This window comes from Leucopleurus acutus (assembly GCF_964270905.1).
Source record: "Leucopleurus acutus genome assembly, chromosome: 8".
NCBI classification, from domain to species: Eukaryota; Metazoa; Chordata; class Mammalia; order Artiodactyla; family Delphinidae; genus Leucopleurus; species Leucopleurus acutus.
Genome location: NC_139151.1, coordinates 19,259,589 through 19,273,830, shown reverse-complemented (window position 1 = coordinate 19,273,830; position 14,242 = coordinate 19,259,589). Strand labels below are relative to the sequence as shown.

The 14,242-nt window shown below is 38.6% G+C and overlaps 1 protein-coding gene across 1 annotated transcript in view; it reads right to left on the bottom strand.

Moving 5' to 3' along the window:
* The window catches only part of ZW10 (zw10 kinetochore protein), a 32,308-nt gene extending 18,066 nt beyond the window's left edge, over positions 1-14,242 (bottom strand). Inside the window, exons 1-7 of the mRNA XM_082845686.1 lie at positions 14,089-14,242; positions 11,317-11,451; positions 6,600-6,701; positions 6,332-6,409; positions 5,701-5,860; positions 4,032-4,184; positions 3,429-3,620 (exon numbers count right to left, since the gene is read on the bottom strand). Coding sequence (XP_082701812.1) covers positions 3,429-3,620; positions 4,032-4,184; positions 5,701-5,860; positions 6,332-6,409; positions 6,600-6,701; positions 11,317-11,451; positions 14,089-14,193 — 925 coding nt within the window. The 5' untranslated portion in view covers positions 14,194-14,242. The remainder of the gene's footprint in view (positions 1-3,428; positions 3,621-4,031; positions 4,185-5,700; positions 5,861-6,331; positions 6,410-6,599; positions 6,702-11,316; positions 11,452-14,088) is intronic.

The following is a 14,242-nucleotide window of genomic DNA, read 5'->3' as shown; positions in this document are numbered from 1 at the left end:
TTTAATAAACTATCTGTCTCACTAAACTGAAATGTGACTTTGATCAAATGGTAAATTCTCATTTATTCTTGGCTCTACTTCTGGACGCTTTTTCATTCCACTGATCTTCTTATGTCAAGAACATAGTTTTAATTATAAAATTCTCCAACTAGTGTTTTGCAAATCTTTATTAGCAAGTCTCATAAATATATTTTTTGATGTAAGCTCTAGAGTAATTAATTTGTCAAGTTGGAAAAATATATAACAAGAATCTGATTGGGAATGTTTTAAATTTATACATTATTTTGGAATGAGCTGACAATTTTTTGAGACTGTCTTCTAATCCACGATAGCCTCCCCTTACTTTACGCCCTCAATAAGTTTTATGCTTTCCCTTACATGTATTCTTCCCATTCTTATTAAATTTATCTTTTAAGAATTTCACAGATTTTATTGCCATTATAAATAAGATATCTTTATATTTTAATTTATAACTGATTGTTACTAGCTTGGAGAGAAACTGATTTCTATAGATTTATACTGTACCTAGACAACTTAGTAAATGTCTTACTAATTATTAAAGTTTTAGTAGCCTTTTGTTTTTTTAGGTATACAATTACATCATTTACAAGTAAAGATAAATTCTTCTCCTTATTTTAATATTCATACTTATTTTCTCTTCTTTGCATCAGCCATAACCCCTAAAACAATGTTAACGAATATTAATAATAATGTGCATTCCTGACTTAAAACTGATTTTAATGGAAATAAAGTTTTTAATCCTTTAATAGATGCTTGTTGCTGGCTTTTTAGAAGCAATTAGCTTCAAAATTAATTACTTTAAAAAAAATCAATAAAGTATAACATAATTATGCAAAGTGGTCTATTATACAGCTGTATACTTTACTTCATCATTTCCCTATTCTTCAAGATTTCATGACTTTCCAGTATTTCAATATTATAAGTAACATTATGATGAACATCCTTATACATAAATGGTTTTATATATTTAAGATTATTTCTTCAAGGAAGACTCCTAGAAGTTGAAACCTTGGTTTAAAGGATATAAACATTTTAAGGCTTTTTATATATTTTGCCAAAGTATTTCCAAAAGAATTTTTTTTCTCCTCTTTTAAAAGCTCCTTTGCTATTGGTACAATGATGCTTAGTAATACAGAAAACTTGGGAGAAAAAAATACATATTTAAAAGATGAAAAGAGCATAAAACCAAAGACAAACATAAGATGAAAGGTAAAAATCTTTATGAAGTTTCAGAATAACTAAAATCCAAAGAAAGTAGAGGATTCCAAAAAGAACTAAGGCCACAAAATATGATCCTCAGGTTTTATTTAGGGCAAGAAGATGAAGGAAGGGAATACTGACTGAAAGATAGTAAAGAGATTAGAAGAGCACCTAGCAACAGTGAGTTGTCTTCTGCTCTGAATATCCTAGGTACTAAGAAAACTTACAAATAAAACACTAGGTTGAATACTTAAATGGACCAACGTCAAACTGGAAAGAGGTTTCTACTGGAATTCCCCAGAGCACCCTCTGATCTAGCCCTATCCTAGGTAATAGTACCATCACTGACTCAGATTAAACTGTAAGAAAACATGATTATCAATTATGCATTCGATATGAAGTAGAAAGGATATTGTAAAATGTTATCAACTAAAATTTAACAAAGATTAATGTTAATGCCAAAAAATCAAGTACAAGATGGGAAAGCAGCAGTTTGCACTGAGTATGACATAGGATTTCCACTGACATCAAGCTCAATAAGTTAACTGTGTAAAAATAGCTATACTATATAGCTATACTAACAGAAGCATGAAACTGAGAATGAGGGTGTGAACAATCCCATACTATTCTGAATTGGTTCGGACTATACTTAGAATACTTTGTTCTGTTTTGAACACCCTACCTTAATAAAAGGACTATGGAAGAAATGGAATATATTCACAGAAGATCAGTGAAGATAAGAGGAACTGAAAAAACTATTTCATTAAAAAAATAAAACTAAAGATGTTTTATATTGGTGATAAGATGTAGGCAACATAATAACAGCTACTATAAAGAATCTGAAAGTCCATCATGTGTAATAAGAATTAGATTTCTATATAGCTCCACATACTAGAAACAGCATCAGTAAAGCAGATATTACAGGGCATATATTTTGAACATAGTTTTTAAACAACTACCCTAAAAATTTAAGTTCCAAAATGGTCATTTGGGCAATAGCATTTAAGAAAGAAGATACAATTTTTTTTTAAAAACCAACAAACAAAAACTTCATAGTACTCAGAGTTGTCCAGAGGTGGGATGGAATGCCTCAAGAGGAAGTGAGTTCCCTCTCACTAAAGGTGCTCAAGTTTGTTATATGACTAATTGATGGGAGTGTTACAGAGGAGAGTCGAGCATCAGAGATATCTGTATTGCATCACCTTTCTAGTTCCTTCCAATCCTTGGATACTTTGCTTACAACTCTTTTTTTATATCTAATAAAAATAAGGGTGTATTATCTCCCTAAGTAAAGGAATAAGAAGAAAACTACCTTGGATTTTTGTAATTTATGCAAGTCTTAGAATTTTTTATTCTCTGTTGTCAAAACTAGAAAGAATTCCTTGCTCTACATATAAATTATTTATATATAAAGAATGCCTGTATGTGTATAACTGAGTCACTTTGCTGTACAGCAGAGATTGGCAAAACATTGTAAATCAACTGTACTTCGATTTAAAAAAAAATAAATTTATATATAAATAAATTATGTTGACTGCCAGGAAGGCATACAAACAATAGCAGCATCTCTTTTTCATTTTCTCCACAGCAAGAATGCTTAATTTGACTATTCAATAAGACAACTGAGAAAAGCAAAAAGAAGGTAAGTCAAATAGACTAAAACCAACAGTAGTATAACAAAACACCAGAAGAAATTTTACTTTTAGTAGTGTGACAGCCAAAAAATGATTCAAGCAACATAGAAACTATTTCAAGGGTGAATATATAAATATCTAACCAGTAGGCTGAGATGGAATGAAATTCATTGCCTATGTTAAACCTATTTTGTTTATATCAACTAGGTTGAAGGGGATTTTCCCATCAAAAGATATAAAACAGCACTTAGTTCATTTCTGCTTCTCCTATAACTAAAGCAAGAGTCCCAAATGTGATATTCCTAGAAGTCCCATGAGGGAAATGCATCCCAAAATTCAACTAAATATTACAAACACAGACTCTAGGGCACCACTAAAGACCCTATTTGTCAACACAGGGCAGAAAAGGAATGCAAAATAGAGTAAGAAATAAAAAGGTTAACTACTTTGTTCCCATGACATAATTTACTCACGTCTGATCCGCCATTCACTCAGGTTGCTGACATTTTTATCCACGTTAAAATAAATATCAACTTCTCTAAAATATAAAAGCGCTGCCTTGGGGATACATACCTAGAAGTTGTTTCTGGACCACTTCCAGTACCAGTCTGATCTTGGCAAAAACTTCAGATGGTGATGGATGTTCCAAGTCAGTCATCACAGATTCAAAACGAATGATAATGATGTTAGGTTGGCTTTCTATCACAGCAAAAAGGGATGGGCAAGATGCCAGAGGCCTAAGGATATACTTCAGCAGCATCTGACCTGAAAGTTTTATGAACACTCATAAAAAATAAATCACGTCAAAAAAAAAAAGATCTTCGAGCCTGACAACAAAAATACATATACCGTGACATTACACAACACCCATTACGCACTGCAGGTTTTCCCACTGAAGTTTCCCAGATTGTCTACAGATTTTTATTTAAATTATTCAAAAAATCAAATAAAATAAATACCAGCAGCTACTTTAAAAAAAAGAAAAGAAAAAAGGAAAGGATCTAAGCCCTTAATGAAAAGTGTAATATTTATACAATTCCACTTGATAAATCATGAGGCCAAACCCTATGATCCATCATCAATATTATTCAGAGAATACTGATAATTTTTCTGTCATTCTTTTAACAATGGACCTTCTGAAATTTCATGTAAATGAAACAAAGTATTATGCCTTACCAAATGACTTAAGCTTGGTATGTAGCTCCCCAAGAAGAGAAAATGCCAAGAGGACACAACTGATGGGTGGCACGGGGGTCTTCTCTTCTTTCTGAGATGGTTCAGCGCATAAATGAAGTTCTGTTTGTAGGCAAGATTCCAAGTTGCTGGTATCTAAGAAAAAGGGAAAAAATATCAGCTGTCTCAGCAATACAAGATGTTCCCATTTCTATCCCTGAGAGCCCACCGTCTACTAAGAGTCCTAAATATGTGGTTTTACTACAATACACTTCTAATGCAATCAAATATGAACTACTACATGCATGTCCTTGGCATCACTTTAAAACAGGAAATTACTTCCTTTGGTATGTTCAAAGAATCAAACTGAGTGCCAAAGTAAGATGATGTGCATACAATAACTGCGTACTAAATATGTGTTGAGAATGGATAAACAACAAGGTCCTACTGTATAGCATAGGGAACTATATTCAATATCCTGTGATAAACCATAATGTAACAGAATATAAAAAAGTACGTATTTATATTTATAACTGAATCACTTTGCTGTACAGCAGAAATTAACACAACATTGTAAATCAACCATACTTCAATTTAAAAAAAGAATGTGCTGAATGACAGAATGAAGGCAAAGAATAAAAAGTGAGATCCCAGTTTCAATTAAGGCCTCCTATTCTATGTTCCCTCTTATGAAGTAAAGAGAACAGCCTGCCAAACAAGTTTAACAGGGTGTGTTACAATAAAGAATTAACACACCTGCCACCTCCTCTTAATTTTACAGTCTGCTTGGAAATAGAATCTAAAATTTTCTAGATGACTTCCTTGAAAATACCTAATACACACAGGGTGGGGTATGTGTGTGTGAGTGTGTGTATGTGTGTGTGCGTGCGCATGCGTGTGTGTACACACATACATATACAATGTATTTGAAGGCCATAGTGGATATGGGAAAGGGAGCAAGGGGAGACTGTGAGGTTTCCCCTGAAACAGACTAAATTTCAAGATTAAATGCTGGAAAATATACCAGGTTTAATGGCATGTCCTTCCCATATACCCTCAGAGGTTTTACTTTGTGTAAACAAGATATCAAAGAGGGCTCACACCCAGAGGTGGGCAGAGGGGCTGAGAGCCAAGTAGTATAAATAAAAGCCAGGGCCAGAGTTATCCTATTTCTTCATCTGGCAAAGCATCCCCCATCTCATGATTTTGTCACCATTTTTCTCCAACGACTGAAAAAAACTGGGCCAAACTCCTATCCCTTTCCTTAGCAAGAGAGAAAGAATGGTTGAACAGCTTCTTTAAGCTTTCTAGAAAAGATAAACTGTTGGGATTAGAGCTTTGGGAATGGGCACATCCTACGATGCAGTGGAAACTGTGTGGTCTTAATGTGCTACCACCTCCTCTACCACAGCTGCGCCACCTGGACTCCTCCCAATCATCTTCTCTCTTCTCTGCTCCTTCCCAGTGAAAGGGACAGAAAGAGAAATGCACGGGAAGTAACAAGCATTTTGGTCCTAACAAGCATTCTGCTTAACATGAGAACTCAATACAGAATTGGGAGATTAATAAATGAAACCTTCCTCTCTCGCAACATAAAATATTTGGAATATATTCAGAGGCCAAACTGGTTCAGGCAGATTAAGCAAAGCAGTCCACCTGAGGTCAGCAGCACCTTTTGATGGTGGGAACTTCCATACAATCAGCTTCTGCCACTCTTCTCCAAGGTGATAAAGTATGTTCTGTTTCTGTATTGTAAGCTCCATGCTGAGAGATTTCAGTATTTTTAAATCAAAGCATTTTCTGGATTTTAATAACTTCAAGCATATCTGTGCCTGGTAGTGAAATGGAATCATTGTTAACATTTCATCTGGACTCTAGGCAATTAGAATATATTTGTATAATGATAAGGAATACATGCAACGCAAAATTTACTTAAAACAAGAATAGTACTGGACTTCTCTGGTGGTACAGTGGTTAAGAATCCGCCTGCCAATGCAGGGTACATGGGTTCGAGCCCTGGTCCGGGAAGATGCCACATGCAGTGGAGCAACTAAGCCCGTGCGCTACAACTACTGAGCCTGTGCTCTAGAGCCCGCGTGCCACAACTACTGAAACCCGCGCACCTAGAGCCCGTGCTCCTCAGCGAGGGAAGCCACTGCAATGAAAAGTAGCCCCCACTCGCCACAACTAGAGAAAGCCCGCACGCAGCAACAAAGACCCAATACAGCCAATAAATAAATTAATTAATTTTTTTAAAAAAGAATAGTACTAATTGCTCATGCTTTAGAGAAAGTGTTTAATACCTCTTCTAGATGCTGAGCAGCAGTAACATACTTCTTCTCTGCCAATGCACAATTATATTCCTCAATAGCAGTAGAAAACTGAAAAGATAAGTATAGTTATCAGGTATTTTATTTTATACATCCTACTATTTCAAGTCTGTCTGCTTGTTTATTTTTAAACTATGAAAAAATACCACATAGGGGATACCCATTGAATGATTAGACAATTGGAAAAAAAAAATAACTTTCTCACCACCAAAACACTAAAGTTTGATTTGAGTATACTGACCTCATGTAGCTGTCTAAGTAAACTTAGGACTACCGAGTCTCTTTCCAACTGTTGCTTCAAGTCTGTAAATTCAGCAGTTGATACGTGAAGATCCCGGCGGACCTAAGTCACACACCAAAGACAAGTACTTTTAAGCTATACTATACTTAAGAAATGAAACTTTTACTGTAATCAATAAGCTTTATTAGGTGAATATAATTCATGATGAAAGTTAAATGCTGGTTAAGACTGGAATAAAAATCACAGAATGTAGTAGGAAAAGACTTTAAGTGATCCACTTAGCCCAAACCCTTATCCTATGCAGGAATACCCATTCCCATCAACATAATATCCTTGTGTCACCACGTATTCTTAGTTTAAGCAGTTATCTTTCATCAAAGAACTCATCCACCTGGATTACTGGTATCTCCATTGCCAAGTGATAATTCATTCTTCAGCTGAATAGTTCTAACTAATAGAAAGATTTCTCTACATTGAGTGAGACTCCGCCTCCCATTCTGTCGCACCTTTTCAGGGACTTTGCACTATCGATTATTTCCTCCCTTCTCTATCTTTTACTTCTCCCTAAGTCATGCTCCATTCCAATTATGTGAATACCTATTAGAGCATGGCTCCTCCCATCAGATTTAAGTATGATTTAAAATCTCCCCCAACTCTATGAAAAAGTATCCTCCACCTTAGCAACCACCCTAAGGTGGTTGCTACTTGATTTCTCTCCTCCCTCTCACAAACAAGCTTCTTGCAAGAGTGATCCATACTCGCTGTCTTTACTTTCTCACCTCTCATTCACTCTATAACTCACGTGATCTGGCTTCTACCGCCGCCATTCCACCAAAGCTGTTCCAAAGCAGTTGGTGCCAAAATACCAAGCAAATCCTTGCTGCTAAATCCAAAGCCTATGTCACCAGTATTACCTTGCATCAGTACACTGCTACTTACCTTCCCTTAGTTCTATGACACCAATATCTACTCATTTTCCTCCTGCTTCTTTGGCCATTCCTTTTCATCTTCTTTTGGGAGAGAAATTTCCCCTCTGATCACTTCACACACACTGATATTCCTTTCTCCCTGGCCCTCTCATTACTCTGAACCAACAGTTCTCAAAAAATAAACGTTTTATTTGACCCCACCCTGATCCAGAGTCGTTTGGCAATGTCTAGAGACATCTGGCGTGCCACGATCGAGGGCGCTCTACTAGCACCTAGTGAGTAGAGGCCAGGGTTAGTACTGAACACCTTCCAGGGTACCAGATAGGCCCCCACAGCAAAGAACATCCGGCCCCAAATACCAGCTGTGCCTGTACTGAAAAGCCCTCCTCTCCACGCTCTCTCTGGGCGATCTCATCCATTCCCATAGCTTCAACTTCTAAGTGCAGCTACCTCATGTCCACACCATTTTCCTAACATCCAAATATGTATATGGATGGCGTGACATGCAAACTATCCTCTAAAATCCATTCTCCCACTCTCCCACAGTGACAGCGCAAGGCTACGCAGCTAGACTATATGTACTAGTGCCCTGCACAGTCAGGTGTGACCACGTGTCTAAGATCCCACCAATGCAATATAAGCAGAAGTGATGTGTACCATTTCCAAGTCTTAAGAAAAGAGATGTGTCTCCTCTATTCCCTCTATTTGACCTTAACCTGCAGCTATAACTGGACATGGGGAGAGACCAACATCAACCATGCAAACAACAAAATCCTAGAGCAGTGTTTCTCAAACTATAACATACATACATACATATTGCTTGGTGAATCTTATTAAAGTGCAGATTCTGATTCAGTAGGTCTGGGATGGGGCCTGAGATCCTCCATGTCTAACAAGCCACCAGGTGTTGCCAATTCCGCTGCCTACAGACCGTTGGAAGACAATTCTTTAGAAGTCTCTCACATTTCTGCACTATCTTGCAAGTGAAGCAATTGACTGTCTTTTGTTCTGGACTATCTTTTCAAAAATGTTTGTGTAGTAAACAGCTTGAAAAATAGAGATGGCGTTTTCCTCCATAGCAAAAAGCCAGCATGCTCACTACCCGTTAGAAAAGGTTCAGGTTCCCTAAGCACAGAAATTCTCTTCCATCCATACAGTCCACTGCACACCGCCCTGTAGAAACTGGGGCTTGCAGCACTGTGCAAAAACGTTCATCCTCTGGCTACCGCTGTGAGTAATAAACTGTCCTTCACAGTTCTTGACACAGACTACACTACAGTAGCCAGGCCCTGGGTTGTAGAATCAGCCTGCTAGCCTAGACACTACGATTGAAAAATATGTATCTTGTTTAAGCCACTGCATTTCAAGTTCCCGCCCGGCCCCCATCTTTCTTTACAACAGTCTAGCCTCCATCTTCATACAATCCAACTGTGCAGCTCCATTTGTATACCCCACAGGCACCCCATATTTAAACTCAACAAAAACCTACTCCTCCTCTAGATTCTGTTTCAGTGAATGACACATCAATGACCTAGTTCCCCAGTTATCTTTGACTCCGTAGTCTTTCACCCCCCATAACAACAACTCCCAGAGATTCTATATCTTTTCAAAGTCCCTAGGATTCGTCCACTTTTCTCCACCCCCACTGCCATTGACGATGGAGCACGTTGCATCCTTTCTTGCCCGATTACTTTAACTGCCTCCTAATGCTTTAAGTGCCTTCTCATTTCCCAGTCTCTTTTCCCTCAAGTCCTTTCTTCAGACTGCAAGCAGAATGGGATTCCTAAAACTCAAATCTGACATCACTCTCCTGCTTAAACTCTTCCATGGCTTCCACAGGGCAATGAAGATAACGTCCTTACTACTTAAACTGATACACACAGTCCTTGCTTACCTTTTTAATCTCATCTCATGTCTCCTCCCGCCACACTCTCTAAATATCTGTCATATGGAATACTTGCAGCTCTCCAAAAGTGACACCTCTCCACTACCTCCATGCCTCTACCATGCTGTCCCCTATGCCTGCCTAAACATTCCTCCTTCATCTTTTGCTTAATTACCTGCCACTTCAGATTCTGGTTTGGACACTACTTCCTACAGAAAGCCATCCTTAGCTATATCTGCTCTCTTTAACTGGATTATTCCAATTTTAGTGTATATCACACTATTTTATTCATCTATAACAGGCATAAGATTCACATTTTGAAATAAAACACTGTCTAGTTCACCAACTACCACAGTATCTGGCACCTTGCAGATACTCAATAAATATATCAAATATATATAAACAAATATATATATAAACTCAATAAACACCTTTATAATGTCCACCTATTGAATCTAATTCCCCTTCTCTAGCCATAAATTTGAATCTTTCTCCCATATGAAAATCTGGGCTGCAAATATTGGAAGTGTTTTTCATTGAAGCTAAACACCCTGAGTTTCGTCATTGTTCTTCAGATGGTACAGTGTTCAGGCCTGGACCCTCTCATCGAGACCAGTCACTTTCAAAATGTAACAACCAGAACTGAATAAATTTCACCAGCCATAATCTGGCCAGCAAAACGTACAAAGAGCCCATTACTCTCTGGTTCCAGACACTTCATTTCTAACAGCACAGTCTAAGACTGCACTGTTGACTCATTTGTCTGACAATACACTTTGAAAATATTATTTGAACTGCGCCAGAGTTGTAGAGTAATGGATTTATTTTTATTCAAACCTCTAACCAGAATGACTGGTAAACTCACTGTTAAATAGATTTTCTAGGTAGCTAGTGGTTTCCCCACTTGTGATTCAAGTTTTTATAGAGAATTTTTAAAAATACATCTGTTCTCTTTCCTTCTTTGGTAACTATCACATAGAGAAGAGACTTGGTGTCTTTCCTTTAGGACCTTGAGAATACCTCAACATCCTGATTTTGGATATCAATGCACACTGACTGATAATTTAGAAATTGAGGTACAAGACACCTACTTTATTTAAATCTCTAATATCAGCTTGATTTTTTTCAACCGCTTTTTTTTCCTAAAAGGAAACAGCAAGGGAAAAATCCTGGTGAGATAATATATGTGAAAAATATTTTTTAAATTATAAAATGGAAATTCCTGTTTCCAGACAGGCTTACTTCTTTGCGATGACAGTGCTCTGGCAAACGTGATGAACATTCTTAAAACCTGCCAGACTTTCCGTAAGAAGTATAGCAAGCACTAGCCCCACAAAGTGACACAGTACAAGATGGGCAGGGATTTTCTGCATGTCCAGGGAAAGTGGCTTTATGACAGGAAGTAGAGTGGTTGTGACTGGCGATCTGAGCCAATTTTCCAGAAGAAGGCCGGAAGAAAAGATTGTGCTGAAGCTTTAATATGCTGAGGCCAGCTGCAGATATAAGAGAATGCTGGCCATTAAGAGAGATAAGCATTTTAAAGTAGGAGATAAGGGAAAAGGCCAAATTATACACTTCTATGCTTCATCTGTTTTTGTTTTATTATGAAGACAATAAAATCCTGAGATTATTTTTTAATTTATAAAGTGCTATTAAAATGCAAGACATTATTATTATAGCTTAAAATGTTTTTTTACCATAAAAAAGAAATTGTTTAAAGTATAGTTTTGGAAAATATTTGTACTTTAAAACCGGACGTTACCCTAAAATCATCTAATTCAACTTCCATTTACCAAAAAGGAAAGCGAGGTCTTTAAAAGTTGTATAAAACTGAATTGTCTTAGAAATCAGGAAGTTGAACTGCCTCCCTACAAACCTACCCTATATAACAAACTATTCTTACCTCACTCTCTATCCTGGATTTCAGCAGGTCAATGTCATCAGATAGCTTATCCACTTGGGTAACCAGGTCCTGTGCACTTTGCATGCTAGGCAGGAATTCACTGTACTTCTTGCTGATCATACTGCATACCTCGCCCTATTATATAGGATGGAAAAATTACAATGAGATGAGTAGGGAACTCTGTTAAAATATATAGCTCATCTTCTATTAGGTATCTTCCAAGTTAGGGCCTTCTTGCCAGTTACCCACACCCATTCACTTTCCCTCCAAGCCAACGGGTTTCCTCAAAAAACACATTTCTCCCACCGTTAAGAGTCCCATAACACGACTAGGGTACAAGAAGGCAATGATCACCAAATGCCAACAGTGCCCAAGAGTTGTACAAACACTGAGAAAGAGAAACGAAGAGACAAAAATTCTCATTTTGAACTATTATCAGCTCAGACTATAGCCACTAATTTTAATCACACCTAATAGAAAAAAAAGTAAATGGATAAATTAAACCCATAATCTGTATACCTCAATGGATTTATCAATTTCTATTCTCTTGCTTATAAAATTGTAAGGCCTAATCTTAAAACCCTAAATTTTCTTTTAAGATTTTTTTTTGATATGGACCATTTTTAAAGTCTTTATTGAATTTGTTACAATACTGCTTCTGTTTTATATTTTGGTTTTTTGGCTGCGAGGCATGTGGGATCTTGGCTCCCCAACCAGGGATTGAACCCGCACCCTCTGCATTGGAAGGCGAAGTCTCAACCACTGGACCGCCAGGGAAGTCCCTTAAAACCCTAAACTGATTTGAGTTCCATTATCTCCTTTAATGCAAACAAATTATTGAATACTTTGCACTGAATTAGTCAATGCTTTGAAAGACAGGAATAAATTATGCTTGCACACAAATAAATTCCTTTTAGGTAGGAAAGACAGTATGTACTTAAGTATTCAGAATACAGAATAGAGAAATGTAATATAGCAACAGAGTTAATGTCCTCCAGGAGCACCACTGGGAAACAGAGCACCTCTGCCTGAGGGAAAATGGGGATATTTTTCATGCAGGGAACTATATTTGAGATGGAACTTGAAAAATGAGTAGAAATACTAATAGGTTAAAGATGGAGAAACGGCAACATAAGTAAAATCTGGGAACTAGGAAAAAAGTGGGCCTGTTTGGAGTATAAAAAGTAATTCTCAACTGTCTGAAGATTCAAGTCAGGGAAAATAAACTAGTGAAAGGAAAGTTAGGTCCAGAACAGGGAGGAGCCTTGAGTGCCATGTTAAAGTAGCTTAATAGCCTGCCCTCTTTCCATCATATAAAAAGTGATGGGGCTTCCCTGGTGGCGCAGTGGTTGAGAGTCCGCCTGCCGATGCAGGGGACACGGGTTCGTGTCCCGGTCCGGGAAGATCCCACATGCCGCGGAGCGGCTGGGCCCGTGAGCCATGGCCGCTGGGCCTGCGCGTTCCGAGCCTGTGCTCCGCAACGGGAGAGGCCACAACAGTGAGAGGCCCGCGTACCAAAAAAATAAAAATAAAAAAGTGATGAAAAATCCTAAAGCCATATTAAAGAAGAGATGCCAGTGACATGAATACTTAACATTTAGGAAATCATTTTGGTAAAATAAAAACATTTTTGTACCTTTATGGTACAGTGCCAAAATGGCTCCCTTAAATCCAGACCTACACGGTACATATCTTTTTATTTTTTTTTAACATCTTTATTGTAGTATAATTGCTTTACAATAACAAAGTGACTCAGTTATATATATACATATGTTCCCATATCTCTTCCCTCTTGCATCTCCCTCCCTCCCACCCTCCCTATCCCACCCCTCTAGGTGGTCACAAAGCACTGAGCTGATCTCCCAGTGCTATTCGGCTGCTTCCCACTAGCTATCGATTTTACGTTTGGTAGTGTATATATGTCCATGCCACTCTCTCACTTTGTCCCAGCGAACCCTTCCCCCTCCCCTCGTCCTCAAGTCCATTCTCTACATCTGTGTCTATTCCTGTCCTGCCCCTAAGTTTGTGAGACCCATTTTTTTTTTAGATTCCATATATACGTGCACATCTTTTTAAATGAAAGCAACAAAGATGTGGGTAAATACAAATGTAGGGTAAAGATAGCAGTACAAAGTGGAACTGCGTGTGGTTTGTGCCTTTTGTTTTTGTAGCAATCTCAAGACAGCAGGGTACAAAGAAGTGCTATTCACGTGTTTTATAACATCGTAGTCTCAAGGGCCTGGAGGTGGAGAAGAGAGTTTAATAAAATATCGATAGGTTTTAATAACAAAAATTTCAGGGATGGAGGAGAACGGCACAATCCTCCCAAAGCCATTATATTCATCCACAAATCGGACAGAGGAGGAAATCACACACCGATGAGGGGTGGGCGGGATTGCCCTCATTTCTATCCCGCTCCTATTCTCCCTCCCTAGAAACCTCGTGCCTCCAGTCCCACTTCCCCCGCTCTGCTTGTCTCCTCGGCCTTCGCCCTCGACCCCCCAATCCCTCCCCAGCCTAACCCCACTCCCAAAGCTGCCCCAGTCACCGCCTCTTCCTCTCCACTGTCCCGCCTCCTTTCCTCCGCAGTCCCCAACCCCGGTTTGGGCTTCCCTCTAAGCGCCCTCCTCGGCCCACATACCTCCCAGCCCTCCCACTCCTCATTCCTCCCACTCGGCTTCCACGCCTGACCGCTGGCATCCACTCTGGCTGCCACGGCTCTACTCCTCCCGCCGTCCCTTTATAGCCAGCCGCCAGCTGCCCCGGCTTCACCTTAATCTCCTCCACCCGCTGCGTCAGGCGGCTGATCCGAGTGCACAGATCCTCCTTTTCCAGCCTCCCCGAGTGTGCCAGGACTTCCGTCACGAACGAGGCCATCGCTACCACAAGAAACAACCCGGGCAGAGTCACTCTCCTGTAGCCAGCG